This window comes from Gavia stellata, chromosome 8, assembly GCF_030936135.1.
Source record: "Gavia stellata isolate bGavSte3 chromosome 8, bGavSte3.hap2, whole genome shotgun sequence".
Taxonomy (NCBI): Eukaryota; Metazoa; Chordata; class Aves; order Gaviiformes; family Gaviidae; genus Gavia; species Gavia stellata.
Window position 1 is genome coordinate 21655475 of NC_082601.1, and position 27444 is coordinate 21682918.

General features: G+C 36.0%; 1 protein-coding gene across 1 annotated transcript in view; it reads right to left on the reverse strand.

Moving 5' to 3' along the window:
- Positions 1-27444, reverse strand: part of LOC104260900 (sodium channel protein type 1 subunit alpha) — a 68565-nt gene that overhangs the window by 25970 nt on the left and 15151 nt on the right. The window contains exons 6-20 of the mRNA XM_059820092.1: positions 27438-27444; positions 22539-22602; positions 21782-21923; positions 21419-21625; positions 20630-20935; positions 19505-19885; positions 18181-18313; positions 17091-17329; positions 14031-14204; positions 13050-13406; positions 11861-12343; positions 8199-8316; positions 6360-6514; positions 3509-3682; positions 811-933 (exon numbers count right to left, since the gene is read on the reverse strand). The exon at positions 27438-27444 is cut by the window's right edge and continues 266 nt beyond it. Coding sequence (XP_059676075.1) covers positions 811-933; positions 3509-3682; positions 6360-6514; positions 8199-8316; positions 11861-12343; positions 13050-13406; positions 14031-14204; positions 17091-17329; positions 18181-18313; positions 19505-19885; positions 20630-20935; positions 21419-21625; positions 21782-21923; positions 22539-22602; positions 27438-27444 — 3063 coding nt within the window. The remainder of the gene's footprint in view (positions 1-810; positions 934-3508; positions 3683-6359; positions 6515-8198; positions 8317-11860; positions 12344-13049; positions 13407-14030; positions 14205-17090; positions 17330-18180; positions 18314-19504; positions 19886-20629; positions 20936-21418; positions 21626-21781; positions 21924-22538; positions 22603-27437) is intronic.

Sequence of the window (27444 nt, forward strand, 5' to 3'; positions counted from 1 at the left end):
TGAAGTAGCAAAAAGCATTCTCTTAAAACATATTTCAATGACATGCATATTGAGTTAGTTTGTATTCAGTGGCTTTAAGGAACAGAAGGTATAAACAAATGAAAAAATAAGTTAAAATGCTTTCTTGAGTGAGATGAATAGTAAGCAGGGCCTCTAAGTTACTCAGAATAAGTAAGTAATAACCTTATATACATTGTATTGAATATTGAATAGAGATTTGTTGAAATAAGAAAAGCATTTACCTTACGAAAAGAATAATTTCATAGAGAAATCAAATAACTCAGAACTTCAAACTCAGAAATAGATTTAAACCACTAGCAGGTATGAATATATTTCTAGTACCATCTAGTAAAATTCAGTGGGGTTAGACCAAAGCTGGTTTATCAAATATGAAGAAAAATGAAGGATTTCAACTGGTAACAGAAAATATCTTTATTAACTAATGCTAAATTAGATTCCTGTATAAATATTGTGATATGTTTATCAGTAAAAAATTAATAAAGTCTTGTTACATTTTATTCATTATTAAGCATCTGTTAAGAGAGTTCATAGTTGGTAATTTCAAAGCCTGGTATGGAAAACTCCTGAGATTGGCTAGAAAGTAAAGTAACCTTAATGAATGTAACTTCTATGTGATACTGCATATGGATTTAGGTGAATTGATGAAGCTTTTTGCTTATCTGTTAGTAAAAGATATGCAATAGATAAAAAGATAGTGCAGCCTTTCTGCATGGACTTGTCATTCCTTATTCTGCATGCATGGGTTCTTTCTATGCATGCATAGTTTCAGACTCTTTCATGTTGTCTTACCCTCATGCCTTCAAATCGTGACAAAGCTCTTAGAGGTCTCAAAGCTCTTAGTGTCCTAAGGGACTTAATCGCACCAAGTTCAGAGTAACCCAATGCATTTGCTGTTAAGCTAACCAAAGAGACCTATATGAAAACAGGAAAGTAAAAATTATTATATTGTACATACTACTTTACATACCATAGATGTGAGATATAAACTTCTTTAGAAGAATCTAATTTTGGACCACTTTCTTCAGGAATAGGAAGTCTTTTAAACAAACAAAAAAAAAGAAGTAATATGAAAGAAGAGTAGGATAGGTGAATAAACAAACAAAAATATAATAAGGTAACAATATCTGGAAACATTAATACTTCTGAATTTCATATTTTGCTAGTGATTTGAGGGCATTTAAAACCACAAAAAGCAAATGAAATTAATCTCTCCTTTTTAACAATTTAGATATTGCTCTCACTGTTTCTTTGTTTTACAATGCTGTTGGGATCGGTAATTAGAGGTGATAATGCCCATTTGCCCACAACTGAATGGGAAATGATTGAAGCCTGTTTTGAATTAACAGATGGGTCACAGAGCAACATTACTCCTCTGGAAATTGGTAGAAAGGATTAATTTCTCTATATTCAGTTGCACTGACTAATCCTTTTGCGTGACTGCTGGATTTATGTGCTCTACAGGCTGACATTAACCTGGATTACGCTGTTTCTTAAAGACCTTATACGAACAGCTCCATAGGCGGCAGGTGTAATAAAGTCTCATATCCACAGGCGTTTATGTATTCTATGTTCCTACATTACCTCGGTGAGAAATACCATATTCTCTACATTTGCTATGGCTCCTGTCCAAAATAATATCTTCTGTTTTCTTCCCATTTCCCCTAAATGCTCCTTCACTACCCTGTTCTAATTCCTTACCGATTTATTGGGCCAAAAATAGCACAATGATCTCATGTACTCTTTCATTATAAAGAACAATGCATCAGGTAAAGAGAACTCTAGGACAGTGCTCTTTATGAACCATATTTAAAAAAGAGCATTATATGTGAAATCTTTAGCTTTTAGAAGTTAATACCTTTTTTGTACTTGTCAATCCTGAGCTCTAGCAACCCACAAAAGTAGGTCCTTCTGAAACCTGAATTTCTTTCTCCAGTACATTCATCATACTCCTGAAAACTTGCAACCTTTCAAGCTGCTATAGTCTAAAGACAAATTAAAGAAAATATTGAGCTGTGTAAATCCAGGATTTAATCATGAGTTTATTCAGACACTTGAATATGCATCATACCTTCACTCAAAGAAGTATGGAAATTTTCACATTCACAAGATGGCTGTTTGGGATATTATGATTTAAATAAGGTCAAATATTAGTGAAAATTAGTTTAGGAAAGGAACTGGTGCTTCTGCTTGCATGCTTCTTCAAGCTTTTTTGTTACAGGTGCCACTTAGGTACCCACTTTGAGAAGAATTTAGATACTAAAGAACTAAAGTATTTTCCAAAGAGAGGGTACTTTCTTTGTATGAGTACTATGTTTGAATGTGCTTATCTGTAGCTGTATATGTGAAGTTGTATTCTAGATATATTTAATCCATAATGTACACCGATGAAAAAGGTTGTGGTCATCAGTCACAAAATAAAGCTTGAGAAAATGAACTGCTTTGATTAGCCCTTTTATGCTGGGAACACATTCAGAAACTCTTGGATTTTTAGCAATTCTTTGGGTCAATAAATGCTTATGAAGTTCACCTTTTACTTATTCAGTGTCTGTTTCTAAATCATTGAAACCAAGACAAAATGTATCTTAATTTTAAAATTGAACTTGTTTAATATTTGGTTTTCATGTAAATTTTACCAGAAATTTATATCTTAAAAACGTAGCAACTGGTTGTGGTTTTGTAGCTACGTAAAACATAGTATTTTAGTTTCACACACAGAACTTCATAGAATGCAGAAACAGTATGTGTTTCTGCACATTGGAGGTTTTCTCAAGGGAGTATACTTAGGACATTACTTTTTTAAAATTTCCCCAGATTAATTGCATTAATACAGAAAGAAATGGTCTCCCCCATTTCACAGCACAGCACAGTAGACTTATAACTATTAGATAACCCTTGCAAGGGAGATTGTTGAGCCTGATTTCAAACACAGCTGTGAAGATTGCAAGTTCGGTAATATTAATTGGACTTTTAATACTAAGTAAGCCACACCACCAATGCTACAGATACATCTTGTATTCCTTGTAAAACCCTAATTCAGCCATTTGCTGAAATCTGTAGACATGATGTTCGTTTTCTTGCCAGAGATCTTGCCAGATGAGTGTCTGATGTCTGGTGGACCAGACACCCATCTCAATGCTGGATGCTACTTAGACAACAGCAGGGGGGAAGACACGTCTGAAGGTAGGAACGAGCTGCCAGGGGCAGAAAGGAGGACAGCAGTACCTCTTTCAACAACAGTGCTGGGATAAACCCTTTAACTGCTTGTGGGGCTACCATGTGAAATTCTTTTGTTAGCAGGAGAACTTCCAGTCTTTCTTAACTCTGTGGTATAGGAAAGCAGTGTTGTAAGTGTAAAGTGAAAGACAGAGAGCTATGGAATTTCTTCCATCTACCTTACTTTTTAAACGGAAAAGTAAACTAGAGCAAGTAATAAAACAAAAATAATCAGATAAATAGAAAAGTAATGCCTAGGAAATATACTACATACATCGACAATCAGGAAGTCCAGCCAGCACCAGGCGTTGGTAAAGTATGTTTGATAGCCATAGGCCACCCACTTCAGCAGCATTTCCAGAATGAATATGTAAGTGAAGACCTTGTCAGCATATTCCAGCATGGTCTTGATAGTTTTGCGCTGTTCAATGTATATGTCTTCAAAAGCCTATGGGTAAACACATTCAAAGATATTTGTTGTTCCCTTTTGTTACTGCACATCGTGTTGTAACACAAAAAAAATGAAGGCAACAAAAAAAGGAAACAATCTTTCTTCAGGAAAAGGCATGTGAGTGTCACTTGTATCTGATGTCTCCTTTTCTGCTAACTCAGTATATACCTGTTTTTCTCTTATAGAACTGTATTTTCCAGCTTACAGGAGGGAGAAGCAGGTATTACACAGCAACCACTTCACTGGTCAGAGATTTTTGTTTAGTTATTTATTGCTGATGGTGAATTATTCTTCTCAGATCATTTTTGGTACTCACAAAGAGCACTGATTCTGCAGAGTGGTGTGCCTGAACTGAATTCCACTGAGATCATTTGGTTTGTATGTAGGTAGATCCTTTTTCAAAATCTAGGGCTATAGCTGTAAAGTTTTCAGGACAATGACAATACAATTGATCTTATATTTTTAAGTCCTGTTGCTTTTTGAAAATTTTAAGTAATAAATCATAAAAAAATTTCCTCCTTTCTTAAAAAAAAAATTTATCTAAATCAAATACCTACTTTACTGTATTATTCATATATTATGAGATACATAAAATTTCTGAGATCCTTGCAATGTTTAGACTTTTTGTGTGTTTTCATCTTTAGACACCTGAAAAAACATATAGCTTCTGCTTTTCAGAAATTATTCCTGTCCTCCAAGAGATTTTCCCTTTAATTGCTTTTACGTTTCAATTATGCTATTATTTCTTATGGAGAACAATTGATTTTATTGGATTGAAGGAACTGGGATGATCTACTAGCTTGCAAAGATTTGGATATTTATTGATACTAACATTCATTTTTACCCAGCCCACTTTTGAATCAGTTTACATCTGTCAGTTCAAATGATTAGTGTTTGGCTATCAATCATCAAATTAACATCTGTGTATCAGTAATTTCGGATACTTAGATCAGGCACTATGGTACCTGACACTCATATGTAGTCACTAACAACTTTATCTCACAAAACTGGGAAAAGCCAACACATATAATTTCCTTCTTATAGGTGGGAGTATGCCAGAGGCTAAGCTAGCAGTGCTCTTGGCAGCTGGAAGTGTGAGTGCTCCCTGCCTGAACGCCCCTAGGGCTGGGGTTTGCAGGCAGCCTGCAGTCTGCCTGTACCTGCCAGATTTCCTGGCTGTAATGACAGTGAGACTTGTCTGGAGTGTGGCCTTGGGGTGAACATTGGGATACAGTATTGGCAGGTCCAAAGAGACCTTTTCACTATCACAAAGGAAGTTGAAGGCAGAGCAGGATCTCGCATCTCCAGAGGCTTGGGCTAATCCCTGGTCTCTGAAGCATTTTCACAAAACAAATGTTCTGTGGATGACACACACCTTGGGTTCATAAGCATGAGATGCTAACACTGTGGGATCTCATCTCAAACTTCCTCTAAATACAATGACGAAAATTCACCTTTATCAGATCTCTTGCCAGTACTTTTCTCTCATTTAAATTCTTGTCACTAAAGGTTTTCTCCACTTGCTAGGATGAGCTAAAATTCAACAGCGTAGACATGAGTCTTTTGTTATTTTGAGGGTTTTAAATCACAGGGAAGGTGTCACATGGTGTTGAGTAAAAGTTGCTTACTTGATGGTTGTGTTGATATTAGACCAAACAAAAGCAGAATGATTCTTAAAGATTTAACCGAAACTAATGATAGGTATAATCGTAAACTAATAACCATTAACAGTATTTTAAAGTGTTGGGAGTGGTCTAAAGAGTTTATAATACAATTTTGCAACACAATTTTGTTTCATGATGTAGGAACTTAAGTAATTTACCAAAAGGTAATTGCATCTACTAGGATAAATGCCAGATATACTCTATGTTATCTCAGGGCAAATAGTTTGCCTAAGAAACCAGCTCAGTATGTATTCAGGCTCGCTTTTATTTAACAGTTCATCTCCAATTTCTTTATTCTTTGTCATTATTTGTATTTGTGAAATAACATATTATTGGTATGTTTTGTTTCTTTTATTGTTATAGATTTATATTATGTTTGGCTTCTTTTTATTCTGCCCTCACATACTTATTAACCTTAAAGCAAATTCATGTTTTTACAGATATCCCTTTAGTCTACATGAGTATGAGTTAGAAGCATAAATAATAAATTCTTATTCTTAGAAGGGAATAATTACAAACACACAGTCTTAATCTTCCTTGCTGTTCTAGCACATAACATTTATAAGACTGCATAAGCCAGGTCTGGCTCTTGCAAGGTCTTGTGAGCTGTTTATGCCGTTACAGTTACGTCCAAACTTCTTTTTTCATCAGTGATAGTTCTTTTCCCTGAGTTATATCAGAAAACACAAGTAAAACTAGAGAGCAAGCTCAAATAACAAAGTTAAATATGTTCTCTTCTTTGCACGTTGTCTCTCTCCGTGGTTCAGGTGTATCACTAATGCTTTCAGCAAAGGAGTTAAGCTCTCTCTCATCAATTATGTCTGTTCTTTTTTCGACACGTTGTTGAGAAGAGACTTCTGCCATTCTTTCAAAGGCCAGACTAAAATTTAGTCCTGTCATTTGAATTGTATGTTCTTTCTGGTGGAGAAAACTAATTTAAAACACTCTTTGAAGAGCCAACTTTTAAGTTTTCTGACAACATTGGGATGCTCTGTTCATGTTTTACTTACCAGAGCTCCACTACTGAGGAGAATCATAAAGACGATGAAAGTCTCAAACCAGTTGTGTTCGACAATCTTGAAGCAGGTTTTTCTAAGGTTCCACCACTGCTTTCCTCTCCCTTCTTCTATACTTACTTGACAGCACTTGAACCTTCGTACACAGCCTTTAAAACAGTGTAGGCATTGGGGGGAGGGGGGGGGGGGGGGAGAGAGATTTTGTTGAATTGCATTAATTTTGGTTATGCATTCTGTTAATGATACAATGCTGCCTTTCCAGAAGTTGTGCTATTTAGTAAAAACCCAATAGATTTGCACCTAGATGACTTCTTTTTCTCCATAGCAAAAAAAAAAAAAAAAAACACTGAAACAATTGGAATTTACAATTAAATGAACAAATGAGAAAAAACTATTTCTCATTTATCAAGAACTAAGTGCTCAATACAGTGCATACAAAAAGATAGAAGTCCATGGAACATGAAGCCAAATTACAAAATACAAAGTGTGATTAAAAATATACAAACTCATCCAAATGTACAGTAGGTTTATGTATTAAGATATGGGCAAATGCTATTAAATTGTACTTTCTTTTGTATGGGATACTAAATTCAGACAATGTCACATTTATTGTACGAAAAAATTCTAAGCCTCCTATCAGAGTTCTGAGCCTTTCAGTATCAGCTAACTTCTCTAACTTGTGCCTTGAATATATTTAAGCTTTTATGATTTAGCTGCTGACTTGATTTTGTTTCTTCTTTCATTTAGGTAGAAAAATACTAGTAATCAATAATGGTATTTTCTTTGCCAAATCCAAGTCTGCTACAGTACTACTTCTTACTAGTTCAGAGTAAATTTCTAAAGAAATGTCTGTTATCATGTCTAGAAATAACCCAACACCAGCACTGACAGTAGTATTTATTTTCCAAACTCTGAATCTGACTTTTGCTTACAGGTACCAAAAATGGCATTTGTATCCTTACAGAGAGTGGTGAAACACTGGAATAAGCTGCCCAGTGAAGTGGTGGAGTCACCATCACTGGAGGTGTTCAAGGAATGTGTGGACGAGGCATTGTGGGACATGGTTTAATGGGCATGGTGGTGTTGGGTTGATGGTTGGACTTGATGATCTTACAGGTCTTTTCCAACCTTAGTGATTCTGTGATTCTGTGTGTGATTATTGTTTTAAATCTATTCCTTTCCCTACCTCCTTTACATGCACACATCCATAAGGTTTCTCACAAGGAAATGCCTTTGCAAATAAAATTTATGACCATAGTCTTGTTTTCTTGAGTTGTGTAAAAGGGCCAATGGAAGGAAGCATGAAAGATGAATGAGTTCACCAGGTGATACTGTTCTTGCCCCAGGTGGCACACAAGGGCTCTTCTCTTTTTGCCAATTTGTAGAAGGTTCATTTAGCATTTTGAACAAAACCATCCAGGTGCAGTTTTTATTTACCACTCAACAGCTGTTTCAGTAATGTATACTTTATAAGCACTTTGATAGATACCTATGACGATAGTGTGTTATTTTATTATCTAGGAGACTGTAACTAAACTCAGAAAGTACAGTAGTTCATACTAAAATAAAACTTTCAGTAATATATTTTTCCTATTTTAAAAATAATGATAAATTTCTGATAAAATGTTTTCTTAATTGTTTATCTGATACATAGTATAATTGTGTTATCAGTATCCATATGGTAAATTATGGTCTAAAAGTACTACTGCTAATAATCATAGTTTAAACATTAACAAAAGAGTAATTCAAGACATAAATATTAATACTTAGTTTAAATAGATAATTATTCCATATTTCATGAGTAAGTATTATTAGTATTATTGTTCCAAACACCTTCTGTGAAGCAGGCCTCTGGCTCCTGGGCTTCTTCAGGTTCAGCTTCTGGTTGCTCTTCTGCAGGAACTCCAATATCAACAGTGCTACCTTCGGATGAACTAGACAAATTTAACTTCTGTAAAGGAAAAGAAAAAGCATCACAAATGCAAATATTAGCTGTTTTCAGAATAAGTAAATAATTCTGCCATGGTTTTGAATGTTCTAGTATTCAACATAAGTAAATTGCTGATAAACATATGTGAAATTTGTACAATCTTTGGTTTTCCTTCTGCATTGCGTGGATCCATTAACTACAAGGTGTATCAGTGATAGATAAAGCTTTAAACAAAATTATGTTGTAAACTGAAAAATATGAATGATGATACTAAGCCTGCAAAGATTTATGACCACAACTAGCCATAAGTGGCAACGTTCTCTTGACCTACATAGAATAAGGAAGCTTAAATCTATAGCAGGAATCTGTAGCATCTACTGAAAAGCAGGTAAGAGCCTAAATGTAACTATATAAATGAGGTGGGAGCTCAGAGGAATGAGGGAAAAAAAGCACTGATCAGCAGAGAAGGCTACACTTTAGAGGTCAGCAAGTCCAGATTAAAATTGCTGAAAGTCTAGCTCGGAGTGAAGCGGAAGTTGCATACAATAAGGCTGAGGTAGATTAAAGATAGCCCATAAAACATCAGATTGTGTTTTATACCCTGATCAAACGTTCAATAACATGATGAGCATAAAGAGAGAGGAGTGGAAAGTGGAAACCAAATTTTAAAAAACTGAATGCACTGAAGTTAATCCTACCCTAAAAATTCTGAAAACATTGTAACGTGCAGCTGGGACCTGGTTGCAATCTAGCTGGTCGGTATTGTGGCTAAAGATTGGGTAAAAATTGTGAAGAAAACATATTTAAGGATGTGGAGGTAAACAAAATAATGGAATAAATGCAATATATGTTCATCAGTACTAGGTTGGAGCAGGCTTTTTGATATTGAGGACAAAAAAATCCCCAAACCCTAACAACAAAGTTCTTACTAAAGCAGTAGCCAGTCCTTTTTTCAGTAAAAATTCCAGGGCTCATTGACATTGAGTTGCATGGCGCTTAATAAAATTTGTAATTTTTTAAGTAGCCAGTTTTTAGTTAATTTCATCTTGTGGTGACTATAGACATTGGAAGAACAATGTTTCAACATTATCAGCAAAATGGGTTGATGTATCCAGTTTCAGGCTCTGTTATTTGTCACAAGAGGTTTTTTTCCAAATTACATTACAGAGTTGCCTCTCTGATATTGCCACAAAAATATTGTATACTTCTAGTAATCAAATTTTCACAAATCATCCTTTGCAGTATGATTTACCACTTTTCAAAATAATTTTGAAAATACTTGTTAAAACTTTTCCAAAGCTTTTTTGTTTTTGGAAAAAAACCTTTTCATTTTATTTCTCTATTTTCTTCTAAGAAGCAGATTTTCTGTAATATTACTGTCAGCTACTTTTTGCACACTAAAATTAAGCTCTTTGAATTGTAATTTATAATTTTAAGATTATTAATTTGTTACTTTGCTAAGGGAGAAAAGAGTACTCAGCTGAAAAACAAAATGAAACAAAACAAACAAACCCCCACAGACACCCCCTTCCCCCATTTAGAGCTGCCCAATCAGCAAAAAAGGATCCTGGCCAGCACTGTAAAACTCCAGGAATGGTGCTGAAAAATTCAGTATGGTTTGAGGCCAGCTGGAACTCACCTTTTAGTGCCTGCTGGCCTGTGAAGTAGAGAATCCATACAGTCTTTTCTAAGTAGGCTTTCATCAAAAACTCAGCTAATTCAAAGGCACTGCTGTTCTGGTGTTTATAATTTCTTTTCTACAGTCCCTTATACTAACAGTCAATATAAAATAAGGAGTTGGACTCAAATCCAAAACAGCACTGCTGGATGGATTTTCCACAGAAAACTATGTAACAGAGCTGTTCTTTCATAAGCTTCTGTAGGAAGTCAGAAATGTCATAGTACTTTCTCAATGGGATAAAAGGTAACCCTGGTCCTACAGGTAGCAGCATATTTACAGAAAGCTTTCCTAAACTGAATTTATTCCCCGTTGGTCAGTCGTAAACCAGCTTGTGTCACTCCGTTTGACTGCCTGCTCTATGATGAGTTAGAAGATTGGAGTGGACTGGCCAGCATTAGGGTAGTTGTGGGGAGAGTAGATGACCAGTGGCTGTTTTTCTCCAATGGATCTTTGTTTAAATGTCGCTTTATTTAGAAATTCTTCCTGCTGGGGGCAGTTCATAATGTGCTCAAACACATTCTTATAATATCTATTGTGGCAGCAGTTCAGAAGCTTGAGTCAAAGCCAAATTATAAAAAATTTTATTAATATTTAACAGGAAAAGAAATATTAATTCTTCAGATATTAGTTGGGAAATGGGAACAACACTGTCTCTGAAATAGGTTGCCATGGGGAGAGGCTGTTTTGTACAGACCTCCTTTCTCAGGGGAGGATCCAAAGATTGCACTGAGCTTAAAACTGGGATTTTGTTGGGAACACTAGAGGACTTATGCACGCTGAAGTGACAGCACTATAGAATTCAGCTAGCCTAAAATTAGGTGTCTGAAGGACTGTTAGCAATACAACAGTGGTGGGGGGGGGGGAAGATGAGCTATCCCACAACGAAACTGGATTGCTACCCGAATGGAAACTAGCTAGTTTGAGGCTCCTCAAGTCAGAAAATTAATTTTATTAAGTGTCTGGAAAGATATTTTCCTGATTTGACTAAAATGTCAACAAACTAAGTCACTGAGGGTGTAGTTGTTTTGCAAATTATGTTATCAAATCAATTTATTTTGTTAAAATAGCCACAGACAACATGTCATGTAAAGGAACAGTTATAGCCTTAATATGTTTTTTAAAAATACAGTTCTCAACAAGGCTTTATATCTATAGCCTGCTTTGGCATTCCTTTAGCAACATGAGATATTTTTGTTTGTTGATACTATTTTTCAATTTTAGCAGCTAAGTGAATTTGAAGTATATGGAAGAGTCTATTGTTAAAACTTCTTTTTTATGGGAACCTAGGTCTAGAAGAGCTGAAAATTTTTGAAATCTAAAAGAATTCCAGTGTCTAAAAGAAATACATAAAATATCTCTGTGTTTTCTGGTTTATACCTGCTCACAAAAAAAATCCCACAGAGGGGGATTTTTAAATGTTGCTTTATTTAGAAATTCTTCCTGCTGGGGCCAGTTCATAATGTGCTCAAATACATTCTTATAACATCTATTGTGGCAGCAGTTCAGAAGCTTGAGTCAAAGCCAAAAAAAATCCCACAGAGGGGGATTTTTTGCATGGCAAAGAGAAGATGTATGACACTCCTCATGGGACTCTTGTTCCAGGAGGCAAACAAAAGTTTCTAGTGGAATAAGGCTGTTGCTAAGGCACTGCCCTGCTCTACCAGTCGCTGCAACTACCATATAGACCATAAAGAGTTCTTATGGATTAGTTTGGTCTCCCATTGCCTGGCCTCTTATCTCCTCTTGGCAACTGTAATTTTTAACTCTTTCTCACACTTCTGTTCATCAAGAATTAAACCCTCCTTTATACACTCATTTATGCCCATGTACAGAGAAGAAAAATACTCAAAAGATCAGAGAGAAATGCACAAAATATCTAAATACCTCTTTGCTTTCTTCCAGGTCTGATTCACTACTAAATTCCTCTGTGTTTAGATTTTCAAAGTCAGATTCACCCACAGCAATGGGCACTGTCACAGTGAGGCTTGGGTTGTTTATGAATGACATGTAATCACTTTCGTCAATTATGTATTTTTCCACACTGCTACCTGTGCCTATGCCACTAGTTGTTCCATTTGCATCTTTAATATAGTCATGGTCCTTGCTTAGTTCCACGGTTGTATGGTTAGAAATACAGCTATTTTTGTTGTTCAAATCTTCAAGAGGTTTGATTTCATCTAAAGCTTTTTGTTTTTTAACAAAAGCTTTTTGGATGAATTCGCGTGCTTTTCTTTTCACATAATCTATGCCTTTCTGCATTCTTGCTACAGCAATTTGGAGATTATTCATTTCATTGTCGTCATCTGTCACGGCAAGGTTGTCTGCACTAAATGAGCTCAAGAGCAAGGCCAAAAATAGGTTCAGTACCTGCAGAAAGATAAAAAAAGGACGTTCTAGACTTTATCCCAACAAACAAAATTTATTTTATTAAAAATTGTCATATTAGTGACATCGAAGACTGAAATCCCAATAATTCACCATAATCAAAGAAAAGCACCCTCAAAACTTTTTCTTCTCCGTAAAAAACCGGAGCTTTTTAAATTTTGCTTAGGTCATGTTCACTATTCAAAAATATTCCTACAACTGACTAATATCTGTAAATGTGCTTTTAAATCCCCACAGTATATAAATATTTTGGTGCAAAATCTTATAATTAGAACCGGAGATAACGGATTTGCTATTCAGCATCATTAAAATGTTTAATTTATCCCATCACACAGCAGGAATTAGATTATTTAGGTGACTAATCATACAGGATAAATAATAAAAAAATCCACAGCAAATGGTTTATAAAGAGCTCATAAACTAAAATTATTTGAAGCACAAAATATTTACAAAGAGCCAAAAGACAAATTAAGAATGTAACTAAGTGCTCACTCTAACATTCTTAGGATTTTGATATTGCAGAATACTTTGTTCTAAATCCAAAAAAGCTCTTAAGCTTAACTTTAAGCATCTCTTGAAACCACCTGCTTAAGTGCTTTGTTGAAGCAGAGCCAGAGCACTTAGTTCGCTTCAGGATTGAGTCCATTCTATTGCCAAATAATTTTTTGCTAATGCTTTGATTACATACCACTAGGTTTCCAATCACCATGACCATCATGAAGACAGTAAGGCACATGGCTTGGCCAGCAACCTCCATGCAATCCCACATCGTTTCTATCCATTCTCCACACAACACTCGAAATACGATCAAAAAAGAGTGAAAAAAATCTTGCATGTGCCAGCGTGGAAGCACACAGTCACTTGCAATTTTGCAGACACATTCCTTGTAGTTTTTCCCAAACAGCTGCATCCCAACCACAGCGAAAATGAACACAATGATGGCCAGCACCAGGGTCAGATTACCCAGAGCTCCCACAGAGTTACCAATAATTTTTATCAGCATATTTAGTGTTGGCCAAGATTTTGCCAATTTGAAAACTCGTAACTGGAAGAAAAGAAAAATATTATTAGGACAACCAGCAAGAAAGACATAAAGATACTTTCAAGTTAATTTGTGGAAGGATATTAGTGAAAAATATGCCTTGAGTATGACTGTTCAGAGGGTATCTTCTTGTCTAAAAGCATGAAGATGGAAGGTTCAATCAACAAAATTTTGTGAAGTTAGAGCTTGGTATCCTCAAAGCATAGTTTTTACTGAAGGCCAAAGAAGCTACCGGTCATATTAGAAGGAATTTAAAATATAGGGTTCATCTGTTAAAATCATCTGGGCCACTTTTCTACTGGTATTTGTAGAGCAGATCTATTTCTGTGATGCCAGTCAGAGCTCTATACATCTAGTGAGTCAATTTGTCTCTGCATAGCAGGATGTTTAAAGTGTGTATATACAACAAACATATAGGAAATAGGCCTAGGGCACCCGTTGCTATCTATTTGTCTGTATCAATTCCCATCGAAGACAGTAAGATCCTACAAATAATAAGGATTTGTACTAATGAAAGAGACATCAGGATCAGTATCATGGCAAACATCAAGCAAATTTTTAAGGCAAAAAAAAAAATTATTTTAATGAAGCCCCATTGAAAAATCAGTGCAATTGATATATATTTACCAATCTGAATGATCGAAGAACTGAGAGTCCTTCCACATCTGCAAGACCAAGCTCAACCAAGCTAAGGGTTACAATAAAACCATCAAAAATATTCCAGCCTTCCTGGAAATAATAGTAAGGATCCATTGCAATTATCTTGAGAAACATTTCTGCTGTGAAGATTCCAGTGAAGACCTGAATTCAAAATGCAGTTTGTTATTTCATTGTCAAATATAATATTACAGATTTAGCTGTTGCCTAGGTTTTTAATTCAAGCTATGCATCTGCAATGTCTTATCTAAAACTGATACTTAAAAATAGTTCAGTGTACTGTAGTGATTTATTATGCCCACCTTCCCTTAACCAGTGGCATACAAACCAAGTAATTTTTTCAATTAATTAAATTTTATACTAAACAAATTACATAATTTTCTGTTTTATAACATTTTTTATCCAATTTCAACTCTATCAGGATACAGACTTTCTCATGTATTGTACAGACAATATCCCAAATTTAATTTTCACAACATAAACCAGAATGCTTTCCAAGAAATTACATGGTAAAACATATTTCTTGGTATACTAATTACATTATATAGCAACATGAATGAGGCCAAATCTAAGACTCCAGAAGGGCAGCTCCTTTGCTAGTATAACGTGCCATAATCCCATTCAGTTCAACAGAGATACAATTATTTATACCAGATGGGGATCAACTGAGATACAACAATTTGTTGAAGCTGAGGAACTTCTACCTGGGTGTTGCCAGTAAGTTCAGTGAAGTTGATTGGCTCAATCACTTTAATGTCAGGAATGAAAGAGCATTTAAGAATGCATTTTAAACACGATATTGCTGGCAATGGTTTCCCATCATGGGATGCTATGCTGAATGAAGTAGGGAATCATATTTAGTAGCTACCAAGGTAGTGACCCTGAGTAGCTTTGAGAGAAGTCTTAGAATAATTTTCTGTAGCACAGGAATGTACTAAAGCCACCATTAAAGGCTGCCTGAGCTCTGGTCTGAAATGCTTTCGCTTTTGCTTTTGATAACCCATTTTCAAGCAAGCTGAACAGAAAATGGGACAGCTAAAGAGAATAATCTAACTGGGATAATCAAGAGATGGACAAGAAGAGTCTGACTTGCTCTGCCTAGGAACACCAATGCTGAAGATTAGAATGCATTTAAAGACTGTAATAAAACCTGATGTAAACACCGGAGAGGGAAAGGTTACTGTTTTTTAAGCTACAGGATTGGAACCACTGAGGAAGAGTTAGGAATGAAAATACAGTTTGAAATGCTGACTTAGGTTCCTAACAATCAGGATGGTGAGGTTCTCAAGGAGCTTTAAAGTGGAACTACTGGAGCAGGCAAACTCCGAGAGCCTCTATATTGTGGAAGGGGTTTATGTCAGGGAGCCTAACACTGGAAGAGTGTGGTGCTTATAGCCAGCTTCTCTCACACTCCCTTTGTAGTCAGATGTACACCAAGTTTTATATAGCATTTTCTTGATTGCAAAACAAACCTGTAAAATGCTACAAGATTTTACATTTTACTAGGAAACTCAGATTCAGAGTTTCCCTTATTTTAAGTATATGAAAACCAGCTATGTATTTATCTATTAATTCTCCCTTCTAAGTCCTGTAGTGTGCTGGTTTTGGCTGGGATAGAGTTTATTTTCTTCATAGTAGCTAGTATGGGGCTGAGGTTTGGATTTGTGCTGAAAACAGTGTTGGTAACAGAGCGATGTTTTAGTTATTGCTGAGCAGCGCCTACACAGAGTCAGGGCCTTTTCTGTGTTTCACTCCACCCCACCCCACCAGCGAGTAGGCTGGGGTGCCCAAGAAGTTGGGAGGGGACACAGCCGGGACAGCTGACCCCAACTGACCAAAGGGATATTCCATACCATATGACATCATGCTCAGCATATAAACTAGGGGGAAAGCTGGCTGGAAGACAGCTGCTTGGGGAGAGGCTGGGCATCGGTCAGAGGGTGGTGAGCAATTGTTTTCATTTGCATCACTTGTCTATCTTGGGTTTTAGTTATCTTTTTTTGTTGTTGTTGTTTTCCTTTTCATTAGAATTTATTATTATCATTATTATTATTATTTTATTTTATTTAATTTATTAAACTGTTCTCATCTCAAGCATGAGCTTTCTCACTTTTACTCTTTGGATTCTGTCCCCCATGCCACAGGGTGGGAGGGGAGTGAGTAAGCGGCTGTGTGGTGCTTAGTTGCCGGCTGGGGTTAAACCACGACATGAAGTTATAATCTGAGATATTTTTTCCTCATTACAAAACAAGGATTATTAAAAATCCCATTATAAGAAATCAATTCTTAAAATAAGAGATTAAGTAGGACTGCAGCTGCAAATACTTCTATGTGATCAAACCTGTCAGTACAAAAGCATCAGAGCTACAAAAAATTAACTCCTGAATTCTTTAATAATTTATCTTTTTGAAGTAGAAGGGAGAAAATATAGTTGCCAACATGAGGAAAAGATATCTTACTAATTATCTGATGATAAAAAACCCCAAAAACTAGAAGAGGACAAAGTACTGCAGGATATTTTTCATACTTTTACACACAGCATATAAAGAAAACAATCCACATATCCACATAAAAAGTGTTTTACAGAAAAAAATTGTAGAAATACTTTTAAATGGCTCTTTTAGCTATTGTAAACCTGTGGTCAGGAAACAGAGCAATTAAAAACACGTTCATAATTTAAAGATTTGTATTGCATTGGTCGAAAAAGTAACACTAGCTTTATTTGCATAGTGTCTTTTTCATGGAAGTAATGCATTTCCTGGTTTAGTAGTTAGACAAATCAACTTCTGTTGACATCTGTAAGACGGACTTTACTTAATGTAGCATTGGTGCCATTTTTTAAATTTTTAATTTGTCTTAGCAGAAAACTGCAATATATTGATTTTACAGTATCCTAAGTTACATGAGCCAGAGTTGACTGTGAAATTTCCAAAGAGTAAAAATAATTAAAAAAAACCTGTTAAAACTCCTTTCAGTTATTCTAAGCATAATTTCTTCCAAATCATGAACATAAAAACTCAACAGACTTACCAGATTTCCAACTGAAAGTACATTATTGAATTCATCAGTCATCGGATAATGTTCCATAGCCATAAAGAGTGTATTTAAAACAATGCAAATTGTAATAGCCAGGTCAACAAATGGATCCATTACCACTAAGTTGACGATATGTTTCACTTTTAACCAATGCGGACTGCAGTCCCAGATCAAGAAAATATTTGCAAATTTATACCAACATGGTGGGCATTTCTGTCTTGATTCTTCAAGTTCTGTGGGAAAACAAAGTTCATACAGGTAACTATGTGATTGCTGTAGCATTCCTCAGTCCTATGTGAATTGTACCAGCCAAGCTGTCAATCTAAACTGGTACTGATTATCCTCCTATAAGCATGCCCTTTATACTTTTTTACAGGGCTTTTCAAGAAAGTTTTTAAAAATTGCTATCAAATGTATTTATTTTGTTCAAAGCTTATCTATCAAGCACAACTTCTTTGTATTCCAATCACTATTCCGATCAGTATCAATTTATGCATCAATTTGTATTACATATTTTATGGCTCCTTGATTACACTTCAGCATCCCTGTTCCTCCTGCTTACTGTTCTATTATGTAAATATTTTTATTTTGAAATTTGTGGTGTTTACGTAAAAATTTTCAATATAATTTTTATTCCTAGTTCAAGAAAAAAACATCATTATCACCTAGAATAGCACTTCTTTAAAGAGTAACTGGATAAATATAACTGGTAAAATTTGTATATATTTCAACAATGGTTGCATATATTTGAAAAATCTTCAGTGGCCTTTTTGTGTTCAATAATATATTTTTAATTAATATGCATAAGCATCCACTCAGTTATGACCATCAAACATAACTTTGTTTAGTAGATGGTAGCAAAACAATGAGATAGAAATGCTTACTTATGTAATAACTTTAATACTTACTCATGTAATAACCTTAATGAATAAAGAGCTTTGAGTTTACTGATAAATATGTGTCTGTTTGTGGGACAGTATATGTTAATTAAGCTATTTTAAATCAGTTTTTAAGTTTCAACTCAAAGTTTGAGAAATCTAGTGAAAAGACAGGTGTTAAATATTAAGCTGTGCGTAGCACAGACCTTCCACGGTGTTTGTGAGGATGCTAGCAATACTCATGGCTCTTTCCCTTAAAGCTGGATCTTCCAGGAAGTCCATAGAAACATGGAAAGAGCTTGATATTCTCTTCCTCATTTCTGTTTCTGTAGTGGTGCCCTATACAGAGAACAATAATAGGTGAGACCATTTTGGACTAATAAGATAAGCAAATACTATACAGAACACTGTTATTAATGTCTCAGCTTGGATACGTGCTTCGTGCACTTCAATTTTTATCATGTCAGACTTTTATTACTTTTTAGTATCTTTTAAATAATTTTTAAAAGGTATGAGGCAATAGTTACCTACTGTTCAAGTCTGAGAGACAGTTTATTTACTTAACTTTTGCATTTCTTTCCTTCAAGCTATGAAAACCTATTTAAACAAATGGAAAAGGATTGAGTTCAAAATATTGTATAAAATTTTTGCAAACTGTAATTTTTTTCCTTGCTCCTGCTAACAGAATATTCTGAGTTTTGTAATATAATAGTCTTTTCCCCTAGGCAAACTGTAGCAAGTAAGAAAAGTCTGACTTCCTCATGCTTCCTCATGCTAGTATTTTTTAATTAATGTGAGTAGACAACTTTGAACTAAGGAAGAAATTTTTTGAGACATCTTCTCTTACTTTGTGTATGGTAAGAGAATGGCAGCAATATATGCTGCACACATGTCCACACAGACATTTGTATTTTTGAAAGTGTGTATTGAAATGTGATCTTCCAATGAACTATTTGTTATCTACACTAGAAACTCCACCAGCAACGGATGGAAAATACATAGGAATGAGAAATAAATGAAAACAAAGAATTTACAACTTCCTTACATTTTTAACAGGGCTGATAAGGAAGAATGTTATCAAAATTAACTAATTAACGCTAATTTTGATAAAGTGGTAATAGCAGCATCATATTGATTGCAGTTATATGATATTATTTTTGTATACTATTTTTAATTGTTAGGTAACTATGATTTTGCAGACCATAGCCAGACAGACCTTTAGATCAGCAAAAGTAAAGTATAGCACAGTAATACAGTAAAGCATAGCGCTTTTATGAATGTGTAAGTAAGCTAATATTTTATTATTTGGAAACTGCAGATTGCATTTGTCAGTTATGAGAATATTTGTAAGTAAATGCTTAGGTTGCAAACCTATCTTAGCTGTTTTATTTATTAAAGATTTTACAAGATGCAGGAGCATTCACAGCTTGACCAACCAGGAAGCATTGCCAAGGGTTCCATTCTGTAGAAAACACTGGCTGGTGCAGTAAGAAAAGGCCACGATGCCTAAGCTATTTAAAACTTTCTTACATTGTCATCAGTAGCTGGTTTATCTATTATCACCTCTGGCAGAAGCTGTCCAACAGGCGATGTAGGAACAGATGGTCCACCAACCAGGGAAACCACCCCATTGCAATCCACAGTGCTGTGCATCTTCCCATTCACTGGAAACACTGCCAGCATCCTGGATGACCTACTGGCCTGACTAATGTTACTGTTGCGCCGTTCACCGTGTCTGCGCGGCACAAAGAGAGAATCTCTTCTGCTATCATTGTCTTCAAAAGTGCTGTGCTCATCATCAGCAAAGTCATTTTCTGATCCTATATCCTTTGCTCTACCTCTGAAGCTGAAAAGACTTGTTCTGCTGTTGCGCCTTGGAGAAAACAGGGAGCCTCGAATGCTCAGCAAAGACTGCAGGCAAACAAAATTTGTGATTATTAGCTGAAAACTTCAAACTTAGCATTGCTATTAGGATAGCATAGGGTTTTTTTTTTTCTTATATGAGATAGAGTGACCATTTTTCCCAGAAGCTAAATGCTGCTGTGAAATTTTTGTATGTATTTCATTGTATTTATATATTACAGATAGAAATAACCCTGTTCATGGATTCTTAAGGCAAAATCAATTTTGATATCTCCTTTCTCCTAATGCCAGTTAGAGTTGCCGAGTAGAGTAGTTGCACAATACCCATCAAGCAAAAAAGGGAGTCTATACATGCACATTCTTTGATGTATGCAGCATCCTGGGCATATTGAACCAACCTCCAAACATCATTGAAGCAGCAGGGAAATATGAGGCTATCATAATGGAAAAATACTGTAGCATTTTAATAAGTCTAGATAATATATAATCACCCTAAAAAACCCCCACAGAATCAATCAGAGAATATTTTAATATGATTTTTAAACAATCCTATTACAAGAATAGAGATATGAGGTTACATTTAATTCTCTGTGGTTTTTTACAAGACAATCTAGCATCTACAGCACTTTCTCTCAAGCACTAGCAACAATAATAAAGTTTAATGAAAATCTCGGTGTTTCCTTTCTTTAGGCAGTAGGGTCATATTACAGTACCAGGAAGACTAAAGTAGTTTTGTAACAGCCTATGATGCTTTAAATGTATGTTTGTACTAAAAATAACTATATGCAATACCTGATGTGGAGAAGAATACTTCTTTTCGTATGTCAATCTATTGCCTTCAATAGATAGTCGGAAACCTTTCCTTCTGATGCTGTCTTCTGATTCAGACTTGTGGAATTCATCTTCATCTTTTTCCTCTCCTCCAGACTGTTCTTTCTGCTTTCTTTTTTTCCTTCTATTTCTCCTCTCTTTTGCACTCTTTGAGCTCAATTTTGATGCCTCTGAGGAACTTTCTGAGAGCCCTCCTGCTTCTCCCCCAGCGCTGGGCTCCCTGGACTCTGCGGATGCTGTTACTGCTGCTGCTGCCACTGCTGCTGCCTGCCATGTTGCAGAATGAATTTGAGTCACTGAGCAAACCACAACATCATGAGTTTTTTAAATTTACTTATACAGAATTTCTAGTCCAAACGCCCTGGATCGTAACACTTTCCATAGAATATCCTCTTCCTAGTTGTTTTCTAATTTTTATTACTGAATTAACTCAAGATGTGTGTTGGTCATAGCTTTTTCCATCTTTCATGAGTAGTCTTCAAATGCAGAAGTCTAACAGACTGTATTAATAACACTAGACTAAGTAAATCATAATGAATAATGTTACCTAGTTTTGAATATTCCTTCCTGATTATGGCTGGATTGTTCACAGTACAATGTGTTTAGTGCAGAACAGAAAATCTCTGAGCTAGCTCTGTTGTTGGAAGCCCAACAGGGTGTTTTACACCTCCAAATTCAGAAAGCAGAGGGTGAATATCTTTAGTAAGATTATTTCCATACAATTCTACATTACTACACCATAAATTATACCTGAGCTGCTTCTTGTTGCTTCTTCAGTTGTTCCAGCATCTGTTGAAATTCTGCCTCTTTCTGTTCTGCTTCTTCCATGGTTGCCTGATTCTGTTCTTCATAGGCCATGGCGACCACAGCCAAGATCAAGTTGATCAGGTAGAAAGAACCCAGAAAAATCACCAGAACAAAAAATATCATGTATGTTTTCCCAGCGGCACGTAGTGTCTGGAAATAAGAATACATTTATAAGCAAGAACAGGTTAACAAAAGTTCTGTTTTTCATATTGTTAAAATTAAGGTAATATAAGAAAATTGATTTTAGGCCTTTAGCATTATTGGTACAAACATATTTAGTCTATTTTGTGTGAAAAAAATTCTCACCAACTGATAAAGATTTTCCCAGAAGTCTTGAGTCATCAAGCGAAATAGTGACAAGAAAGCCCAGCTGAAGGTGTCAAAACTTGTGTAGCCGTAATTGGGGTTTCTACCAGCTTTCACACATGTATATCCTTCTGGGCACTGCCTACAAAGACAAACTGGGTGTTACCTTATATGGTTATTTTAGTATTATCACCTGGAATGTCCAGGAAAAGATTAGGATTAAAAAGTGGATTTTTCTTTAGTTAATCAGACTAGAAATAATAGCAGTTGTGATTTTTAATAGAAATTATTTTAAAGGACACTAGAAAATTAAGCAGGAAAGGCACATAAAATGAGTGTCAAAAGTTTAATCTAAGCTTCTAAAACATAATATTCCAAATAATTTCTTTAATTATTAATGTTGTAACTTAAATGTAAATGTCAGTATTTTCTACTGTTTGAGCCTGTTAGTACTCATATGTGCAGCTGGAACTGCAAAATAACACACGTTTTCCAGCTGCTATGTCTATTACTTCTCATCCAGGCAGGAACTACACTAATATCAAATTACTGATTCATTCATGCAAAGACTAAGCTGATCTAACCAATCCACTGGGCTCTGACCAGGAACCCAAATCCTCAGTCCAGTGTAAAATCCTAGTATTTCTTATGTGAGAGAAAGTGGTCACTCAAAATACAGCCCCCCTCCAACTGCACATGTAAAGAACGTGGATCTAATTTGTACATGGTGCAATAATATGATGAAATTTGGTCTTACCCTGCATCAGAACTATTTCCACAAAGCAGAGCATCATTTTGCCCTTCCAGAAAATAAAAATGACCTGTTTAGAAAAGAATTTTTTTAAAATTACAAAATTCTGAATATGAAAGTTCTCTTACAGCTCTATGAAATAAATAGTCCTGCTCTAGAAGTGTTAAGGTGATTTCAGATGCAATTTTAAACAAGCAATATTATTTTTTCAGCAGGACTATAACTTTAGAGTAAAAAACAGTATGAATTATAGTAAGTGATATCACTCACAGCACTTACTGTTAAAATGCCAAAATGTACTAAAAATCCTGTCAAAAGTTGCTGGTTGTAGTTGAAATGCACAATTCTCCCTTCAGTCTGATCACTGAACTAAATCACAATTTGCAAAATTATATTGTACAGTTATTTATTACAATAATTAAATTGTATCTGAAAAAAATATACTGATAATTTATTTCAAACTTTCTGATCAGTATTGCCATGGGTTCCAGTTCGTCCCTTACAAACACTTGTGACAGTTATCTAATATGTGAGCTCTGCAAAAGAACACCCAGCTGCCAATGGCTGTAACTGTTACAGGTGCGTGCACACTGCAGTTAGCCCGCTGATTGGTATGAAGGCCCTGGTATACATCTAAATTTAACTTGGACAGAATTACTACAACAGTCATCAACTGGTGTAGGTAGGATTTTAGGAGTATATGATGAAATTATTGATCACCTTAGGAAAGAGAAACTGGGTAAATTCCACCAAATCGCCCTATAGCCAACCATCCCATAATCTGTATAGTAAATCTGTATTTAAATGACATTTTAGATGGTTTAAACAACAAAGACATTAACTTGTCTATTCTTAGAAGAAGAAAACGATGATGCACAAAACATTGTGCTTATTAAGATTCACTTTGACAGTAACCTTAAGTGCTTTTCTTTTTCCCCCTCAAAGCAGATGCCCACAGTTGCTAAGCTCTTGATTTTGGAAGAAATATCACTGGAGGAGCTTCCTCCTGTAGTGACCATCTCCCATTTGGTCACAGGCATATGAATGCAATTTACACAGGGTCAGACCATGTAGCTCAGTATCTTATTTCTGACGGAGACAAAAAGTGTTGCCTCAGGATGTCTGTAAGGACAGGGCAGGGGCATGATGATACTCCCCTAAGCACCTCCCCAGCTTCCAATACTTCTGAAGGACAGCAGCTTGGCAGTTAAGGTGGCACCTTTTTTCCTTCCTGAGAAGATTTAAACCCCCTTTGGATTTCTTTTCCATTGATCTGGCCTGTTAGATTCCCTTAAAATGATCTCATTTGAAATGCTACCAGTACAGCTGAGTTTAAACTTGACTGTGGCTATAGCGGCTGTGCTGCCCAAGCAGGGTTTACTACAGAAGCTAATGAATTCTAAGCTTGAGGAGGTGTCACAAGCTACTGTCTCAGCACATTGATTTGCTGCAGGAGGGACATACTACCCCAGCCAGCTGCATCTCTCCATCCTGTGAGCGAAATTCACCGTTTGGAAAAGTTAGGTTTTAAGCTGTATGTAGACCTTGTTCTGACATACTGTGAAGGACTCAGTTTCAGTAGCTAATGATACACCTGCACCTTACAGGGTACAATCTTCTGTACTCTGCAAAGTGCACAACCCTATGTGCGGCTGCTGTCGCTCTGGGCTGGCATGCATTGCAGAAACACACTGTGCTGAAACACAGGTGTAAATAGTAAAGTGTGCTGACATAATGCTGACTACCACTGACCCATATGAGGCAAATCTTATTCTGCATTATGTCAGCTAATCATGATTAGAACATGCTTACATGCATTTTCTGCATAGTAGACACAACTATTGGCATAATAAATTTTTCTAATGCCTACAAAAGACAGTGCCATTGCACTGCTCTGAGCTCCAGATAAGTCCTTTCTTATTGCCCTGTGGCACAGCTGGTTTAAGAACCATTTCTGTATCTTCTCTGCTCACCTGGAAGAAGAGAGCAGGAAGCAGTGTGAAGGTAATTTTTCTCTTTGAAACTGCCGGTAAGCAAGGACAAGCTTGTTAACTTCATAATAAGACTCATAATTTCATTATAAATTTCATAATACATACAAAATCCTGTGTAAATATACCAAAGGGTCAAGTAGCAATTCAATAAAGTATTTCTGTAACTAATTCAGTTCAGCTTTGTTTTTCAAGGGGCTTCAGGTCTTCCTTAAATCAAATGAAATCAGACCTTGAGTTTATAGATTCTTGGTTAAAAAGCCAGAAAATTAAGTTTGACCTTGAATTCTAGGTCTTCATTAGGAGACTTTGCTTAGACTTTGTTACACCCTGTGGCATGGGATCCCCATGAATTCACATGTTCAAATAAAGTGGGTTTCACAAAAAGATTGCATCTTGATTTAAGAAATTCAGACAGAAATCCATCACAGTCATTGATTGGCTGTGTGATCACAGTTAGAAGCCATCTTACTTCTATTCAAAATTTGTCTGGCTATGACTTGCAGCTATTGAACCTGTTATATCTTTGCCTGCTAGATCAAAGATATGTCTATGATGAAATTTCTGTTCCCCATGAGGTTTTTCTCAACTGTGATCAAATCACCCCTTAAACCTTCTCTTTGATATGCTAAGTAGGTTGAGCTCCTGGTCTATCTTGGTATAAAACATGTTTTCCAACCCTTTAATCATTCTGCTCTTTTCTGAACATCCTTCAATTTTTCAACATTCTATCTAAATTGAACTTTATATAGTATTCCAGTAGCAGTAGTTCTAAATACAAGGGTAATACTGCCTTCCTGGTCAATAACTTATTTATGTGAACAGGATACTATTTAGCTTTTTGGCTGCAGAATTTTAGCCTTAATTTGTCAGAGTCCTGGCGGCTCCACAGTGCCTTAGGTGCCTTAGCCTCTCTATTGCTAAGGGCTTTCCAATTGTATTCTTATATCCTGCCTCTCAGTTGCAGCTCTGCAACCTTTCACGTAAGCTCCTGTGGCACTGTTTTTCAGAGGCTCTGTGGCACTATTTTTCCTCTGTTCTCATGCTGTTTTTCATGTTGCTGTTATTCTCATGATGTTACACCTGCAAACACATTATTGTTGCAGCAGGTACTCATGGGAAGCAATTGTATCTGGTGTGAGATTAACCCCTCTTTCTCCCCCTTTTTCCTACTCCTTGCTTGTCGCTTTTGGTTTATATTAGGTGACCGAATAACATGCATGTACGAGCTTAAAAACCAACCAGCCATGCAGCACCCGCCCTGATCAAAGTGTGTTCCAATTAGTGCTAATAGCACTGTAAGCAGGAACAACCTGTAGGGAGTTTGAGAAGATGCTAATGAAAAATACGCGGTTGCTATGGGAAAAGTATTATGGAGTGATCACTGCTGCACTGGAAAGGATACCCGGGGGAGGAGACTTGCCTGGGGACCCCACCACTTCTCTTCACAGCTGGCTACTCTGGTCAGTTTTCCCTTTCCCCTTCCCTTTTCTTTCTCTCTCTCCCCTTTAGTTCTTATTTTTCTCCAAAAGTAACTTTTCACTGTTAGAGATGATGTATGCTATCAGCTACAGTCTTTATGTATGTGAACCTGTCTCAACATGAATTGTGCAGCATTGATTTTTAGGATAGGGAGTTTAGGTTTGTAACCTCACATTTAACTGTACTGAAATACATTTCTTTATCTATTCTTATTTGCCAGACTGCTCTGTATCAGCAAAACTGTTTGGAAGATCATACTTTGGGAAATTATCAAAATGGAAAGGTGCATCAAAACAACTTCTGAAGAGGTTTGTCTGAGATTGCTGCTATTCAAGGTTTTAAATAATCTAGATGATGGAAGAATGCTTATCAAATTTGCAAATGATACTGATCTGATAAGGGTGGTGGTGAGTTTGAGGAAACAATTACAATTTAAAAGATCCAGGACAGTTGGAGAGATGGTCTGGAACAATGAACTGTGCAAATACAAAGTGGGAACTCAAAGAGGTAAAAGCCTATAAAAGATTCAGGAGGCGTACACAGCACAAGCTGAACAGGATTTAACGATGTTACAGTTATAAACAACGTCAAGTCCTAGCCTAAGATATGTAAAACAGAAGTATAAGTTACTATGCTACCACATAACCCTTCTTCTCTACTTCATATGCCTCATGTGGAGGAGAAATGCCTAGATGTGGGTATTGCACTTTATGAAGGATGTTTACAAACAAGAAAGGATCCAGATGAGAGATCAAGATCTAGAAAATAAATTGTAGGTGAAAAAGCTTAATGATCTGGGTTACTTAGCATACAAACAGAAGACTGAAAGAGGAGAGAACAGGGCATGGCAACATAAGAGTCATCTCTAAATACCTTAGAGACAGTGATTAATGATAGGGAATAATTTGGTTTTGATGCCTGTGGTGAAGTTGATAAGAACAATGAGCTTAAATTGCAACAGGAAAATTTGTTAGACCTTAAAAAAACCTCTTTCTAATAATAAAGATAGTGAAGCACAAGAATGGATAGATGGTGAAAATACTGAAGACTCCATCACTGGCGTCCTCACTGAACGTCAGAAGTCTCTGACATCTGTCAGAAATGACAGGAGTCTGCTGCTTATCTTGCCTTGGAGTATGGGAATGGAGAATGTTTAAGACTATAAAGTATTTTAAGAACTCCTTTGGACCTCTTTCTGTCTCAGGGGAGATGTGGATTTGGCAGAGGGAGCTGAGAAAAAGAGCTGTATCAAGTAGATAGACCATGCTCCTTGTTCCATCTTCCATGCTGGCCTTTGGAGCAGAGCTATGAGAGAGAGAAAACACTTCTCCTGCTCCATCTTAACTAAATGTATCATCCCTTCCCCTCCTTGTTTCTAAGAATTGGGTCAGCCACAAATCACTTCAATAGGAATTATGCTGACAATACTTACTTTCATC